This window comes from Tigriopus californicus, chromosome 11 (genome assembly GCF_007210705.1).
Source record: "Tigriopus californicus strain San Diego chromosome 11, Tcal_SD_v2.1, whole genome shotgun sequence".
NCBI lineage: Eukaryota > Metazoa > Arthropoda > Copepoda > Harpacticoida > Harpacticidae > Tigriopus > Tigriopus californicus.
The window spans coordinates 8,589,899-8,607,431 of NC_081450.1; the positions used below are offsets into that span (position 1 = coordinate 8,589,899).

Below are 17,533 nucleotides of genomic sequence, written 5' to 3' on the forward strand. Positions count from 1 at the left end.
CACTTGAATTCGTGACGATCGTTTTGGTGGATGAAAAACAGTACGTGAATGACGGTTTGAGGAAAACTGAGTCATCTCCATTCCCGCTGAGACTTTGCATTCCTCATCTTCCTCTTCGACTCGAGTTGTGCTTCTTCAACGAAGCACACATACACAGTCAGTAGTATATACTACGTACGTAGTATGTGTATGTATGCGACTTCGTTTGCTTCGTTTGCTCCGTTTCGACGAAGAGTTTGAAAAAGGGGCTAGCTGGCTTCCAAGCTCGCCGCTTGCTTGCCAACACACCCAAAAACGGTCAAGCAGTCGACCTCAGAACTCCATCTTGGAGAGAGTGAGACAGCCAGCTCTTGGACTTGTTCTCCTCAATACATTTGATTGTACTGGGCCAAACGCTCGAACAACATCATCTACCCCTCTCTTTCTTGTAACCTGTTTGTTTCGAAAACTCGGAAAGAGTTTCCCCAAGCAGAACAAGGATCTATCCATTGATCCATCATTTCATGGAGATCCCATCGAGGAGGACTGCTTCACGTCAAGTGCAATCAAATTGTGCACTTTGAATCATTGACCCACCACACCGGGGAGGGAGGCACACTGCGAGTAAATCTCTGACGCTTATCAAACTACGAGGCTCTCGCCATGGCTTCTTCAGGGCCTAACCGCAAAACTCTCCCGAAAAGCACACACCTCAGTGATGCTGATTCGTCTTTGAAGGCTCGTGGAGCGCTGGCTGGAGGAAATGATAAGGACGTCGTCGGCTCTATTCTACCCGATGCTTCAGTTGAGAAACTGCGGGCTCAGGAAAAGGCAGCATTCGATTATCTCGCCCGGCGAGGAAGCGAGGCTGACAAAACTGGAGACGAAGAAGAAGAGTTCGACGACGAGGCCATGGCTAACGCCGAGAGGGACCTCGCCGAGGATGCAGAATGGAAGCGCATTCAGAAGAACACATTCACCAGATGGGCCAATGAGCATCTCAAGCAGGCCAACAAACAAATTGACAACCTCGAAAATGACCTCAGTGATGGCCTCAGATTAATCGCCCTCATTGAGGTCCTCTCCGGCAAGCGCATGCCCAGGCACAACAAGAAGCCCGTTTTCCGGTCGCAGAAGTTGGAAAATGTCTCGATTGCCCTCAATTTCCTTGAGATGGAAGGTATCACTTTGGTCAATATTGATTCCACCGACATTGTGGATTGCAAGTTGAAACTGATTTTGGGTTTGATATGGACCCTCATTCTTCACTACGCCATTTCCATGCCCATGTGGGACGGTCCTCCCTTGGGCGGTGGTGCGCAAGAAAAAACGCCCAAACAGAGGCTAATGGGATGGGTCAAGGACAAGATGCCCGATGTCCCGATGAACAACTTCACCAAGGATTGGCAAGACGGTAAAGCCATTGGTGCATTGGTAGATTCTGTCGCTCCCGGTTTGTGTCCTGATTGGGAGGACTGGGATCCCAAAAGGCCTGTGGAAAATGCCACTGAAGCCATGGATTTGGCTGATAAGTGGCTCAACGTACCCAAGCTCCTTAAACCGGAGGAAATGGTGGATCCCAACGTGGACGAGCAATCCATGATGACATATCTGTCACAGTTCCCCAATTCCAAAGTGAAACCTGGAGCTCCTCTGCGAAAGAAAACGAATGTCGGCAAAGTGCGTGCCTACGGCCCTGGCTTAGAAGCCCGTGGTCTGGTGGCTCGAGCACCTGCCAAATTTACAATTGAGACCTTTGGTGCTGGAGATGGAGACGTCCGGGTTGAAGTCATTGGACCCAACGGACAACCCATTCCATGTGAGGTCCTTTTCAACAACGATCGAAAGAAGACGTACAGCTGCAGGTACTTCCCTGAAGAGGAAGGCAATTACGTGGTCAAAATCTTCTTTGCCACACGAGAGATCCCCAAGTCGCCTTTCAATGTGTGTGTCGAAGGCTTTGCCGGCGATGCCAGCGTGGTGACTGCCTCGGGCCCTGGTCTTGAAGCCGAAGGGGTGGTCATCAACAAAACGACCCACTTCCATATTTTCGCCCAAGATGCTGGTCGTGGTACGCCGGAAGTCATCATTCTGGATCCCAAAGGCAATAAGGACTCTGTTCCACTCAAAATTTTGCCCACAGACGAGCCTGACGTCTATAAATGTGAATATGTGGCGACAGTCCTTGGACTTCACTCGGTTAATGTGTTTTTCGCGGGCAACCCTATTCCTCACAGTCCTTTTGGCGTGAAGGTGTCTCCTGCCAGTTTGCCGTCCAAAGTCTGGACCAGCGGCCGTGGCCTTCAACCCAACGGAATCCGTGTCAATGAAACGGTCTCGTTCAAAGTTCATACCGAAGGTGCCGGTGAGGGTGAGCCCGCTGTAAAGATATTAGGTCCCGGAGGACTACCAATTCGAGCAACTTCGAAAAAAATTGACAACCACACCACCGAGTACACGTACACTCCGTTGAAGCAAGGGCGTCACATTGTCATGATCACCTTTGCCAACCAAGAGATTCCCAAATCTCCCTTCGAAGTCAATATCTCGTCCAACAAGAAGAGCAACATTAAAGCTTATGGACCGGGCTTGAAAGGTGGCATTGTGAACCGCCCAGCTCGATTCACCGTTGACACCAATGGAGAGACCGGAGGTTTAGGCTTCAGCATCAAGGGACCCTCTCAAGCAGAAATCAATTGCAGCGACAACGGCGATGGTTCTGCTGATGTAGATTACATCCCTACGGCTGTGGGCGAATACGCAGTTCACATTCTGAATGATGGCGAAGATATCCCCGGGAGTCCGTACATGGCCAATATTCTGCCTCAGACCGATTTCTATCCAGAGAAAGTCAAAGTATTTGGCCCGGGCATTGAAAACGGTGTCAACCCTAAAGAGACCACTTATTTTACCATTGACATCTCGGACGCTGGGGACGCACCTTTGGATGTGAGTATCCTCGACGATTTGGGCGAGTTCGAGCCCAAAATTGAGAAAGAATCTGAAGGGATCTTCCGATGTACTTACCAACCCCGGAAGAAGCAACACAAGCAAACGGTCATGGTCAATTTTGGTGGTGTCGCTGTGCCTGGCAGTCCGTTTAGGGTGCAGAATGACAATCTCAACGATCCTTCATTGGTCAAAGTGTATGGACCGGGCGTCGAGGATGGAGTGCAAGCCCGAAAGCCCATCGATTTTACCGTGGATTGCCGAAAGTCTGGCCCGGGTGACCTTCAAGTTAGCATCGAGAGCAAGACAAAGAAGAAGGTTCCCATCAGTCTGAAGGATAACAAAGATGGAACCCATTTGGTGAGCTACGAAGCTCCTGAGCCGGGCACTCAAACCATCATTATCACTTTGGACGGTAAAGAAGTGCCTCAGAGTCCCATCCATGTGAATGTGAAACCAGGGTTGGATTTGAGCAAAATTAAGCTCAAAGACTTTGAAACGGAAGTCTTTGTCGATTGCACCAACGAGTTCGACGTGGACACCAGTGATTTACCACCCAACCACACTGCTACGGTGGAATGCTTCATTAGTGGTCCATCTGGAGAGCCAGTGGATGCGTTTGTGAACAAGGATGAACCCAATGGACCTTTCCATGTGAGTAAAACTCAACTTCTAACACTGTATAATCAAAGAGTAAAGTAAAAGAGTAGAATGGAAGCAAAAACCGATTAGTCTTGAGAGTTTTTGTGAAATTTGATCTATCAAAACTAATGCTTAAGTCTTAAAGTTACCATCCAAATTTTCCCTTTTTCTACGTATGTACGCGCTCGTACAGTAACCAAATTGTACTGGTTACTGCAAAGGTATTGCAAATAGAAAAAAAGAGTTCTTCTCCAGAAGGCACGGGGTCAAATCTTGCTCTCGGAGTAAGTTGATATGAGGAAAGTTCATCTCGAACTCCAAAACTGAAAGAAAAGAAAAAAGTCTTGACAAGGGGTGCAATTTTGAATGGTTATAGTCAATTTCGCGATCCAAAGACTTTTGCAGCCAGTTCAAACATTGGATTGTTATTTTGCTCAACTTCACACAATGGTTGAGTTAGATAATTGCATATATGATCCACAATAAAGTAACATTAAAGGTTATAAATATTAGCTAATGGAAACTTTTTAAAAGCACACTGAGGTGCTTTTTGTAACGTAATGACATGAAAATATCTTTGACTACGTAACCTCATATGGCTCGTTTTGATAAGTTTTTACAGTACTCATTAGCTTAAATTGCTAGACTTTAACAGCATTTTCCTCATTGAAATTGCACCAAAAATATTTTTATTCCGTTGTTAAGGGCTGAATGAAAAAATCACTCTAGATCCAATGATGCCCCAAAACATGCAATCATTATCCTTGCACCTTCTCGCCAATTCAGTCAAAATTTTATAGATCCTGTCTAAATTTTGGAATTTTTGTTTCCGTCTTGTTTGGAAGAGTTTCTCTAAAAAGCTATTTGAAGTTGCATAGCTATGACATTCTTGTCTGAAATCTGTAAAATGGGTTACCTAAACCAAGGACGCTAACAACAAAAACATGAACGAACATGCTGAAGAACTGGCCAAACATGATATTTGACATTCGCTTTCAAGTCAAATGTAGATCAATTCGTTGAAAAAGTGGATCAACTCCCGTTTCTGCCGCACAGGCCCCGGTTTTGACTTTGAGCCCATGTATTTGTTTATGTGTGAATCGATTTTATGGCCTAATACTTAGTATAAGTCCATCCCTTAGAAAAATGACTCTTTTCGTGTCAGGCTTCACATGTGAACCAAGACCAGACAATTCACTTTTAGGTGCATCACAAGGCAACATTGTATTTTGTGCCTGTTGCGATGAAGACCCGTCCCCTGAGAAGGAAAATATTTTTTCAGTAGGGGATTGTAATTTTCGTTGCCCAAAGGATTTGGAGGATCAATCAAGCCTTATCCGGCCAGAGTAACAACTGAATTTGCATTTAACGACAGGATAAAAATGGTTCGTCTTGTATGGGATTGGCATAAAACCCTTGGGTAATGATCTCGAGCGAAATTTCAATCTTCGGCTTCAGCTCGCTCCTTTCTTTGAAGATTCCCTGATTCGTTCAAATGTACAAATAATATGTAAGTTCGTCATGCTTGAGTAGGATCGAGCTAGTATAGATCTTGAGGAAACCTATTACAATGCTCAATCTTGAAAATGATAACCATGTTCCCCCTCTTAGGTGAGCTACATTCCTAAAGAAGAAGGAGAGCACGATATTCATCTGAAATACAACGGGCAAGTGTTGCCCGACTCTCCATTTCCCGTGGTTGCCCTCGAAGGCTTCGATCCTACGCGCGTTCAAGCCTTCGGAGATGGTTTGGATCAAGGTTTTGTCGATGAGCCGAATGAGTTCACCATTGACACCAAGAATGCAGGAGCCGGAGGACTGGGTCTCGCCATTGAGGGGCCATCTGAGGCCACCATGACGTGCAATGACAACAAGGATGGTACTGCCACTGTGGAATATGTGCCAACAGAGGAAGGCGATTACGATGTGGCCATTCGTTTTGGCGATGAGCACATTCCAGGGTCACCTTTCAAAGTAGGCTCCCACCCACTTAACGAAGGGTATCTCCCATCTCCAATGCATTTCTCCTTCAATTTCTAGGTACCTGTGGTCAGTCGTGACGGAGTAGGCCTGAGTAGCCAAGGCCGAGGTAATCCAGATGCGAAGAAGGTGTCGGCCTATGGGCCAGGTTTAGAGCCCGGCAATGTATTCCCTGGTAAGCCAACAGAGTTTATCGTGGATTCGTCTGAAACCAGTGACGCTCCAGTCAAAGTGGAGATTCGAGATTCGGACGGAAAATTGGTTCCCAAAAGGCCAATCATTGCCAAGAAGCCCAAGGGAATTCATGAAGTTTCTTACGTGCCTCCTCCGGTTGGAGATCCTTACGAGGTAAACCTTCATGTGCATCCACGAGTTGTTCATATATCATAAGAGTAAAACCATCAAATTTAAAAACAGTTAAGCGGAGAATGACCATGTTCACTCGAACGCCATGAACTCTCGTTATTCAGGAGTGTAGGAGTGTAAGCTCGTCATGTCCCCTTAAAAGTTGGCAAGCATGCAAAAGTTTACGAAAAAGCAGTGAGCGCTCCTGTTTTTGTTGTTGTTGTTGCTGCGGACGCCTGATTTCCGTGAAGATAGTGTTGTTCTGTTCGTCTCTCAATCATTGTTTGCACTTGTCATACTTTCAGATTGCTGTTAAATATAATGGCGACCACATCCCTGACAGTCCATTTTTAATGACCAGTAACCCTAACTTGGACGAATTTATTGACAGCCCCCGATCTTTGAGCCAACTTGGCTCACGCAAACCCAGTCGCGATTCGGATCATCTTGATTCGGCTTACACCAAGAACGGGACAGGAATCCAACGAAAGTCTTCAAAAGGTAAGCAACCGTACAGTTTTTATCGTGTTGGCCCATTTTTAGTTCCGAAAGGCATGGAAAATCTCTCATGGGCATGAATATGGGCTTCTTCTTGGCAAAAGACAGTATGAGTGGTGGATTCTGCATACTCATGCACTTGCCTTTTCAATGTTGAATGAATGAATCATGGACCGATTGTTCTTTGCTTGTAGATAGCGAAGGTCGTGGAGTTGCGGACCTCATCCGGAACACGTTGCCTTCCGGATTCGGGAAGGAGCGTGGTGGTAGCCCCGACGAAGGTGATGACGCCATTGCGGATCGATCAACTGTCAAGCCTTTTGACAGAACCAACAGCCGAGACATGTCAAGATCAGGCCCTGGGACTCGGGATCGAAATGAACCTGGAAGAGCTGGAACAACCCCAAGCAGTCGGCCAACTTCTTCTAGAACAAGTCGTGATTATGGAGCTCACCCAGACATTGATGGTTCCAGAAGAGCGTCAAATGCAAATGACGGTGGACATGGCGCTGGAGCGGCGCGAAAGAGCTTAGGTGGGGTCATCGGTGCTAAGGATGGATCCACTCCTGATGGTCGAAGAGGCTATCCCTCTGGACGTGACGAGGGGTCAAGGAAGAGTTCCAGAGACTCTCAAAATCCAGACGGCAAGGATCACATTGACTCAAGACGAGCTTCTCAATCAGGGGGCAGCAATTTTGGTTCAAGAAAATCCTCTCGAGATGATGAAGGCAATATCATTGGCTCAAAGCGCGATGCTCGAGGTCCAACCAGCATAGTGGATCAAAGAAGAAGAGGATCAAGAGACCACGATGGGAGCAGAAGAGGCTCTAATGCACCCAGAGCTCCAAATTTTAAGAAGAACTCGAAGGGTTTGCCTATTGACGAGAGCGGGAAAACTGTGCCTTTGGACAAGTTTGGTCGTCCAGTTGATAGTGAAGGACGCCATATTGATGAAAATGGTCACTTAATTGATTCGAGAACACCACAATTTCGAAAAGATTCGAGAGGAAATCCCGTGGATGAAAATGAAAGACCTTACACCCTGGACAAAAAAGGAAGGCCTATCAACAATCAAGGACATCTTATTGACGAGTTTGGTCGACCCATTGATGAGTATGGAAGGCCTCTCAACCCTGATGACTTCCCATTGGACACTTACGCACGCCCAGCCGACGGTAGAGTTCCAAGATTTCGACGAGATTCGGGCGGAAATTTGGTGGATGAATATGGGCAACCTTTGCAATTGGACCAATACGGAAGACCCATTGATGATCAAGGCCGTCTTATTGATGAGTATGGAAGACCCATTGATGCGCGTGACCCACTTTTCAAGAGAAACTCTAAAGGCCAGGTGGTAGATTCTGATGGCCGCCCAGTTGATGTGGATCAGTTTGGACGACCAATCAACAAGCAGGGATCGTTAGTTGACGAGCTTGGTCGAGCTATTGATGAATATGGTCGCCCAATTGATGAGTTTGGTAGACCAATTAACTCATCTGGCCAACCAATCAGCCCATACCGAGGTTCCATTGATAACGGAACTCCGAAGTTTCGTAAAGACTCCCGCGGGAGACCCCTGGATGTAGATGGTCATCCCCTTCCCACTGACGAGCTCGGTCGTCCAATTGATGCTCAAGGCAACCTCATTGATGAACTTGGAAACCCCGTGTTGGCCTCCCAACCGAAGTATCGCAAAAACTCGCGAGGTCAAATAGTTGATGCCAACGGTGTCCCAATGCAATCCGACTCGCATGGCAGACCTATAAACAAACAAGGGCAGTTAGTGGATGGCCACGGCGGCCTTATTGACGACTATGGCAAACCAGTTGATTCTAATGGCTTTCCATTAAGTGATTCTAGCCCTCATTTTGACAGAGACTCAAATGGCAACCCACTGGATGTGAACGGGAGACCCTTGAACGTGGATGATCTGGGTCGACCTATAGATGAGGCCGGCAGACTAGTTGATGAATTTAGCAATCCTATTGACAGTTTTCAACCCAACTTTAGAAAGAACAGTCGAGGCCTCTCCGTTGGCCATGAAGGTAAAGTCCTTAAGCTTGATAAGCAAGGTCGCCCGGTTAATGAGCATGGACAATTAGTGAACGAGCATGACAAACCAATTGATTGCTATGGGAATCTTTTGCATGATGACAAAATGCCCGAAGGTCATCAGCCAAGATTTCGGAAGGATTCCAAAGGTAGTCCAGTGGATGAGTTTGGAAGAAAATTGGCAACAGATAAGTATGGAAGGCCGATTGACGATCAAGGACGCCTTATTGATGAGTACGGCAGACCTCTTGATTCAAGAGAACCATTATTCAAGAAAAATTCTCGTGGAGTACCTGTGGATGAGAATAATGCACCGTTCTCTTTGGACAAATACGGACGTCCAATAAATGAAAAAGGACACTTGATTGATGAATTTGAAAGACCAATTGATGAGTATGGAAGACCTCTGAATTCGTCTCAAGACACTTCAAGTCATCCAATGCCGTCGGCCAGATTGCCATTTTTGAAGAAAGACCCTCAAGGCAACTTTGTGGACCCATCTGGCTCATCAGTACCGGTAGATAAAAATGGTTGTCCCATTGATAAAAACGGGAGACCAATAGACGAATATGGAATGCCTTTAAGCAATTCAGCAATTGCATCTGGACTGGGCCCAAGAGTTCCTCAATTCAAAAAAGATTCCAGAGGAAATCCCACTGACAATAATGGGAAGACAATGATGGTCGATTCGGAGGGGCGACCCATCAATGAACACGGCAACCTTATTGACGAATTTGGAATACCAATAGATGAATATGGAAAACCTTTGGCAAGTAGTGGACAGACCACACGTAGAGCCCCTAATTTCAACAAAGACTTAAGAGGAAACCCAGTGGATCACAATGGCAGGCCTTTGCCACTCGATTCACAAGGTCATCCAGTTGACGCTCAAGGCCGACCAATTGATGAATTTGGTCGCCCCTTGGACAGTTACGGTCAACCTTCAAGTAGAGCACCTACATTCAGGAAAGATTCAAGAGGAAACCCGGTGGACCACAATGGCAAGCCTTTGCCAGTCGATTCGCAAGGTCGTCCAGTTGATGCTCAAGGCCGACCAATTGATGAGTATGGCCGGCCTCTAGACAGTTATGGTCAACCTTCAGGTAGAGCTCCTCAATTCCGAAAAGACTCCAGAGGAAACCCGGTGGACCACAATGGCAAGCCTTTGCCAGTCGATTCGCAAGGTCGTCCAGTTGATGCTCAAGGCCGACCAATTGATGAGTATGGCCGGCCTCTAGACAGTTATGGTCAACCTTCAGGTAGAGCTCCTCAATTCCGAAAAGACTCCAGAGGAAACCCAATTGATCACAATGGCAAGCCTTTGCCTGTTGATTCACAAGGTCGTCCAGTCGATGCTCAAGGCCGACCAATTGATGAGTATGGCCGGCCTCTAGACAGTTATGTTCAACCTTCAGGTAGAGCTCCTCAATTCCGAAAAGACTCCAGAGGAAACCCAATTGATCACAATGGCAAGCCTTTACCCGTTGATTCACAAGGTCGTCCAGTCGATGCTCAAGGCCGACCAATTGATGAGTATGGCCGGCCTCTGGACAGTTATGTTCAACCTTCAGGTAGAGCTCCTCAATTCCGAAAAGACTCCAGAGGAAACCCAATTGATCACAATGGCAAGCCTTTACCCGTTGATTCACAAGGTCGTCCAGTCGATGCTCAAGGCCGACCAATTGATGAGTATGGCCGGCCTCTAGACAGTTATGGTCAACCTTCAGGTAGAGCTCCTCAATTCCGAAAAGACTCCAGAGGAAACCCAATTGATCACAATGGCAAGCCTTTGCCTGTTGATTCACAAGGTCGTCCAGTCGATGCTCAAGGACGACCCATTGACGAATATGGCAGGCCTCTGGACAGTTATGGGCAACCTGCAAGTAGAGTTCCTCAATTCCGAAAAGACTCGAGAGGAAACCCAATTGATCACAATGGCAAGCCTTTGCCACTTGATTCACAAGGTCATCCAGTCGACGCTCAAGGCCGACAAATTGATGAATATGGTAGATTGATTGATGGACTTGGCCGACCTATTGATGAGTATGGAAGACCTTCAAATAATTTTTCAAGAATACCACAATTCCGCAAAAATTCCAGAGGAACTCCTATTGATCATGATGGGAAACCATTTGAAGTTGATTCTCAAGGGCAACCCATTAACAATATTGGTCAACTCATCGACGAATTTGGAAATCCCATTGACAAATATGGGAGACCACTTGATGGTCATCAATCTGAATCAGGGAGGGGCCCTCATTTCAAACGAAATTCAATTGGCCAACCATTGGATCTTTATGGCAAACCTCTCAACGTTGACTCTCAAGGGCGTCCCGTTAACTCACAAGGCCAACCTGTTGATGAATTTGGGAGACCAATTGATGAATATGGAAGGCCCTTGGAGGAGTCGCTTTCTAGAGGGACACGAGTGCCACAGTTCAGAAAAGACTCTTCAGGACATCCATTGGATCAAAGTGGCAGGCCTCTGCTTGTTGATGAATTAGGCCGCCCCATAGATGACCAAGGACAGCTTATTGATGAATATGGCAGAGCCATTGATGAAACCGGAAGACCAATTTATGACTCAGCTCATGAAGCCCCACGGTTCAAAAAAGATTCAAACGGAAAACCTGTGGACAAAGATGGAAAACCATTCAATCTTGACCCTTATGGGAGACCTATTGACGGTAAAGGCCGTTTGATTAATGAAACAGAAAGTCCGTTGGAGAGCTCTCAAATATCTGGAAGGGTGCCAAGCTTCAAGACAGACTCTAGTGGAACACCTTTGGATCACAATGGCATGCCCCTTCCGGTTGATACTTATGGTCGTCCTATTGATGCTCACGGACGTCCAATTGATGAATTTGGTATTCCCATGGATGGTAGAGAGCCTGCATTTAGAAAAGACTCCAAGGGAAATCCAGTGAATGCTTATGGTCGCACATTGCCTGTTGATAATTTAGGTCGACCTGTTGACGGTTGTGGGAAGCTGATTGATGAGTTTGGTCGACCAATTGATGTGTATGGAAGGCCAATTGATGATCATGGTCGACTCCTGGATAAGAATGGAAAGCCTTTGGAATGTAAAGGCCCTTACGAAATGATTGGTGGCAGAAAGGGAGAAGAAGGAGGACTTAGAAATACTTCAGGTAGGAGTCCTGTGCACTCTAAGCATGCCATAAAAGACAAAGAAGTTGTTCCTCTAGATTCAAGCATTGCACATTCCCCCTATTCTTCAGGAGATGTTTATGGTAACCGACCAATGCCATTCAATGACGTTAGAAGAGAATCTGTTGTTCGAGATACCCGAGGAGTTGGATTTGTATATGACCCCTCGTCTGAGCCCAATGTTGCTTCCCGTCGAACTTCTGGATTAGCATCAGCTCATCCCTCTTCGAGAAAACCTTCCGATATTGTTGACCAACAACAAAAGGATCGCTTGGATTCAAATGGAAATGACAGGGCAAACATCAGGAAAGCCTCCAGTGATTATGCAGGATCCAACGATAGTTCGCGTCGCACTTCTCAGCAATCGGATGGTTCTGGGCGTGGAAAGTACGGAAGTCGCCCAGGGTCTCGGCAAGACTTATTTGAAGGGAAAAGTCCTTATGGTAGCCGATCAGGTTCAAGGGCTAGCCTCTATAATAATGGAGTTGGCGATGACCCAGCCAAACGGTCTCATGGTAATGGTGGATCACGCAATAGTTCACGAAATGACACTTTTGAGACGGATGACCCAGATAACCACGACCCAACATCGACCCTTGGTAGGCATCAATCACGACCTAATGTGTTTGGAGGCCATCCCAACTCTCAAAACAATCATTTACCTTTGGAATTGAACAACATTCCGTTACCTTGCTCAAAGGGTGAAGTTGACACTGTGGTGCGTACTCCTTCTGGAAATATAGTTCATCCATATGTGGAGGATAATGGAAATGGATCCGTGGGTGTGTCTTTCCAACCACAGGAGCGAGGCCCTCATTCGTTGGACGTTAAGCACAATGGTGAACATGTTCAAGGCTCGCCTTACAAGTTTTATTCTAGTCCGTTGGAAGAAGGTCACGTTCATGCCCATGGACCCGGTCTTGTTCATGCTGTGTGTGGGGATCCAGCTGACTTTGTGATATCAACAAAAGGTGCAGGAGCAGGAGGATTGGCTTTAGCCGTCGAAGGGCCAAGCAAAGCCGAAATTAACTGTACGGATAACAAGGACGGCACAGTGAACGTTTCCTACCTTCCAACTGCTCCAGGCGAATATAAGATATCGGCCAAGTTTGCTGATAAACATATTGAAGGCTCCCCTTTCACTTGCAAGGTGACTGGAGAGGGCAAGAAACGCAATGCAATTTCGGTGGGGTCCAGTTCTGAGCTGTCACTGCCCGATAATCTGTCTGACTATGACTTAAGAGCCTTAGATGCCTACATCATTTCGCCATCTGGAAATGAAGAACCCTGTTTCTTAAAGAAGTTGCCCCAAGGAAACACCGGAATATCGTTCACTCCCAAGGAAACTGGCGAACACTTAGTGTCCGTAAAGCGCAACGAAAAACACATCAAGAACTCGCCGTTCAAGATTGTGGTTAAACCGGACGATGTGGGCGATGCGAGCCGTGTGAAAGTCACCGGAAGAGCCCTTTCCGAAGGTCGAACTCAGCAAGACAACACGTTCCACATCGACACCAAGAACGCTGGGTACGGTGGTTTGTCTTTATCCGTCGAGGGACCCAGTAAAGCTGAGATCAATTGCAAGGACCATGAAGACGGCTCATTGGACGTATCATATTGTCCTACCCAACCTGGTTTATACATCATTAACTTAAAATTCGCCGACCAACATGTTCCTGGATCCCCATTCGCTGCCGCCATTAGCGGACCAGGTTTGGAGAGCAAACACGAGCGAATCAACCACTTACGAGAAGCTGTGCCGGTAACGGAAGTGGGCAGCCAATGCCGGCTCACATTCAAGATGCCAGGAATCAATGCAAGAGATCTTGAAACCGAGGTGAAATCGCCATCTGGCAAGGTAACGACACCAACAAGAAATTATCCAATTTCATTTGCTCATTGGTGTTTTCGCCGACATTCGGTTGGTTTTTGTAGGTAAACAAAGCTGCCATCACCGAGATTGAGGACGGTCTCTATGCCGTGAACTTCGTGCCTTACGAACTGGGAATACACACCGTTAGCGTTCAATATCATGACTTGGACATTCCTGGATCCCCATTTCAATTCACGGTAATAATCGTCATGATACCTCTTGCTCTTCCGTTCAAGCATTTTATATTCGATTTATTCGTTTTAGGTGGGACCCCTACAGGACGGTGGTGCTCATCGCGTTCATGCTGGTGGCTCTGGGCTTGAGCGAGGAGTTCAAGGTCAACCAACTGACTTCAACATCTGGACTCGGGAGGCTGGACATGGAAGTTTGGCCATTTCGGTGGAAGGCCCAAGCAAGGCCGTGGTGGACTTTAAGGACAGAAAGGATGGCTCTTGCTTCGTAAGTTACACCGTGGAAGAACCCGGAGAGTATTCCGTTGGCATTCGATTCAATGACCAACACATTCCGGGGTCACCTTACAAGGTAAGCCATTGTATACCTAGCTCTTGAAATGTGAATGAACCAGGTTTTCTCAAGAGCACGTTCTTTTTGCCAGGTTTACATTCAACCCGCGTCGGATGAGGCCGAAAGGATTAGAATGTCTAATTTGGCCGAGAGTCCAGTGAAACCAGATGCCCCTCAAACTATGTTGCTCAATATGAATGGTGCTGATGGAGACGTCGAATGTCGCATTGTGGCTCCTTCTGGACGCGAAGATGATTGTTTCTTGACCCCATTGGGCAATGGAGAACATTCTGTTCGATTTGTTCCGAAGGAAGAGGGCGTTCACTACCTTCACGCTCGATTCAAGGGCGTTCACATTCCGGATTCGCCTTTCAAAATCATCGTGGGCAATCTCAACGCCAATAACGATCCATCCACGGTGAGCGTGAGTGGGCGCGGAATTCAAACCGGTATCACCGGTGAAAAATCCACTTTTGTGATCGACACGTCCAGCGTGGGGGCGGGCACACTTTCAATCACAGTTGACGGGCCATCCAAAGTGGACTTGGCCTGTAATGAAGTGGATAATGGTTACGAAGTCTCATACACGCCCATGGTACCTGGCCGTTACTACGTCACCGTCAAGTACAACGGCAAGAACATCACTGGCTCACCCTTCTCTGTCTATATCAACGGTGAGAACTTGGGCGATTCGCTCAATCGACAACGTAAATCGTCGAGATCATCCATGACTATGGAGACCCTGAAGAGGACATCTTATATCCGTCATCAATACACCGAGTCCAGAACCTCGTCGTCTCAGTCGTTTTCGAGGTCGATGCTGCCACTTCAGGGCGTGCCCGCAACTGGCTCGCCGGACACAAAATCGGATTTCTCCAAAGTCCGATGTGCCGGTAGTGGACTTATGAATGCCCGCACTCTGCGGCACAATAGCTTTCAAGTGGATTGCAGTCAAGCCGGAGATAACATCTTGTTCGTAGGGATCTGGGGACCAGACGTGCCTTGTGAAGAGGTGGTGATCAAGCATCAGGGCAACAAGAAGTATTCGGTCGATTACTACGTCAAGGACAAGGGGAAATATATCATCTACATCAAATGGGGAGATGATCACATTCCTGGTTCCCCATTCCACATCGAAGCCGTTTAGGTTCATCAGAAGGTTTCAATCCTCTCTACCCAGAAGAATCATTCCATGCAAAAAAGACACAATTTAATGAGCTGATTCAGGCTCTCCAGATGTTTTATAACCTTGTCCCTACCAGTAGCAGCACACTTTTTTCAGCTTCTTGTATCATAGTGCCTCTGCTTTGACATTCTGTAAAAAGAAACTCAAATATTTTTGAATGGCTGCCTTTCTTATGACGCTGCAATCACATTTTATTCCTCGTGCTATTTATCAAACCTAACCTTACATTTATGATTATATACCTTTTATGTCGTGGCTTCAACAATTGAAACAAAAAAGAATAAACAACGCGGAGAGAAGATAAAAGAAAAGCGTTTTAATGACTCGGTTCAAAGCCAGAATAGGTGGGAATGATGCCGTGGGTGGTCGGGCTCTATTACATTCAAAATACCCACTCGTTGGATGGAAAGTGGAAAAACCAAGTCCCCCTACCCTAGACAATTAAGTGGCAAGAACATTTGGCCTGGGCCATGAGGGAGAGGAACGAGACTTAAGGCAGGGCAGCATCAATCTCCTCTATGATGGTTTTAAATTTTTGGTACTGTTCAGCTGACAGCGAGATACCCTTCTTGCCGGGTTTTTCCTCCATCGTGCTGCGATCCACGTACCATTCCCGGATGTCAATGAACACTTGATTGCGCCACTCACGAACCTATCAATGTAGATACCAAGACATGATAATTGGATACTATATTGATGACATGATGAACGATGACATACCGTACATACACACTTTGATCTTGTCTTAATCAAGTCTAATTTGAACCGTGCGATTAGAGATTAGGAATACTTCTTTTTTTTTTAAGAACCAATGTACAATAGTGAAGATACCCAAGCATGGGCAAAGTAGCCTAACTTCAACAACATAACCCATTTTTTGACAGGTTCAGCTCAACGAGCCGACACATTCCGCTCACTTCCCCGTGTTTGCCCCGATTACCATCCATTAATTCACGTTTTCGGCCGCCCAGGTTTGGACTTCTTCCAATGAATGACCCCAAGAATTAAGACCGCAAATGGTTATCATGGCGTCGCCTTTACCAAAGAAATTCAGCAGCTAGCCGAGCCTATGCTACCAAAGGGTGCTTTATTTAACGGCATGAGTTAAGGAGGGTGGGTGCCCTCCATATTCAACCTGATTTTGTCTTATCGCCAAATCGTAGCCTTTTCCTTTCGGCATGCTTTTCCCTCTCCTTTCCGCTTCCAACTTTCGACTTTGAGCTTTTCACCGTCTACTACCTTCTTGCTCACCTTGACTTTCTTCATCTTGCCTAGCTCCCAAGTAGGTTCTTGACCTTCGACGGCGGGGTTGCCACCACCGCCACTGCGGCCCGCTCCCGCCCCACCCGCTTTAGCTGGCGCGGTTTTAGCCGTCGAACCCGAGGATGCGTCGGATTTCCGGGACTTGACGGGGGTGCGGTCTTCGGGCCCAGAGTCAGAGTCCGAGGACTCATCTAACTTGGAGCGCTTTTTCCCGGGTTTGGGCATGATTTAGAGCGTGGCGACCTGAGAACGACGGACACGAATAGAAGGAAAAACAAGAGCAGTGAGAGGCCACGGACTGATTGAGTGTGCGGTTCTGAAGGGCCTGTTGTGCCTTTATCTATGTTTTCCGTGTTTTCTGTGTGTGTTTGTGCGTGTGCAAGCTCGTTGCGCACGTTGGAACTTGGGTTCGCCGGATCTGCAAGTCAACGCTTGAGGCCACGTGCTACTGGCTGGTTGCGCCGTGCTTAGACCCACGAGCTCGAGCCTGAGGGCGATCTCAGACTTAGAGGAGAACAAGCTAACGAGGAGGCGGTCTGCTAACTACTCAGTGGAGCAGGCCTCTGATTGAGTGGCTACTCAACTGAATTTTGAAGCGCTCTTTTATGCCCTTAAGTGTACGCGCCCGTCGAGATATAGCGACAACCTGGTGGCCTTGCCGGTCTTGCCCGTCTGCCTTTGTCGTCCTTATTTGCCGGCTAGCAACAACAATTTCAATTCGGAGAGTGATGGGTCGAATCCAAAAGGACTCGGGCGGGACTTTTTTTAAGTGTCTGTTCGAAATCAAGCAACGGAGCAGATTTTTGGAGCTTACTAAAAAGGGAAAATACTTTTGGGACATATTGTTTGAGCTGACTTCCACTGAACCACGGACTTTTAAAGATGTGGATTGCGAATGGAAGTTAAAATTACTTATCACCTAAACTTTTGATTTTATTCGAAACTAGCACTTCACACGACCACAAGATATTATTGAATAGATGAGCCCAAAAACATGCTCGGAGATCTCAAGAAAGACGTCCAAAGTTATGTAATAAACACATTATAAAATGCGAATTTTCGGCCTTCTCTGG

The 17,533-nt window shown here is 46.8% G+C and overlaps 2 protein-coding genes across 3 annotated transcripts; one reads left to right on the forward strand and one right to left on the reverse strand.

The window, feature by feature from the left end:
* The first annotated feature begins 259 nt into the window (after positions 1-259).
* Positions 260-15,508, forward strand: LOC131891123 (mesocentin-like). 2 transcript variants are annotated; one of them, XM_059240637.1, is made up of 9 exons: positions 260-3,582; positions 5,182-5,544; positions 5,611-5,898; positions 6,201-6,396; positions 6,588-11,594; positions 11,685-13,471; positions 13,549-13,683; positions 13,751-14,029; positions 14,103-15,508. In XM_059240637.1, the coding sequence occupies exons 1-9, from the start codon at positions 643-645 to the stop codon at positions 15,156-15,158; spliced, it is 12,051 nt and encodes a 4,016-aa protein (XP_059096620.1). In that variant the 5' UTR covers positions 260-642; the 3' UTR covers positions 15,159-15,508. The 2 variants fall into 2 exon arrangements, with proteins under 2 accessions (XP_059096620.1, XP_059096619.1); XM_059240636.1 differs by having other exon boundaries at positions 6,588-13,471.
* On the reverse strand, positions 15,494-17,122 carry LOC131891124 (RNA polymerase II transcriptional coactivator-like). The gene is made up of 2 exons (XM_059240638.1): positions 16,449-17,122; positions 15,494-15,849 (listed from the first exon to the last, which is right to left on the reverse strand). The coding sequence occupies exons 1-2, from the start codon at positions 16,683-16,685 to the stop codon at positions 15,688-15,690; spliced, it is 399 nt and encodes a 132-aa protein (XP_059096621.1). The 5' UTR covers positions 16,686-17,122; the 3' UTR covers positions 15,494-15,687.
* Positions 17,123-17,533: the final 411 nt, after the last annotated feature.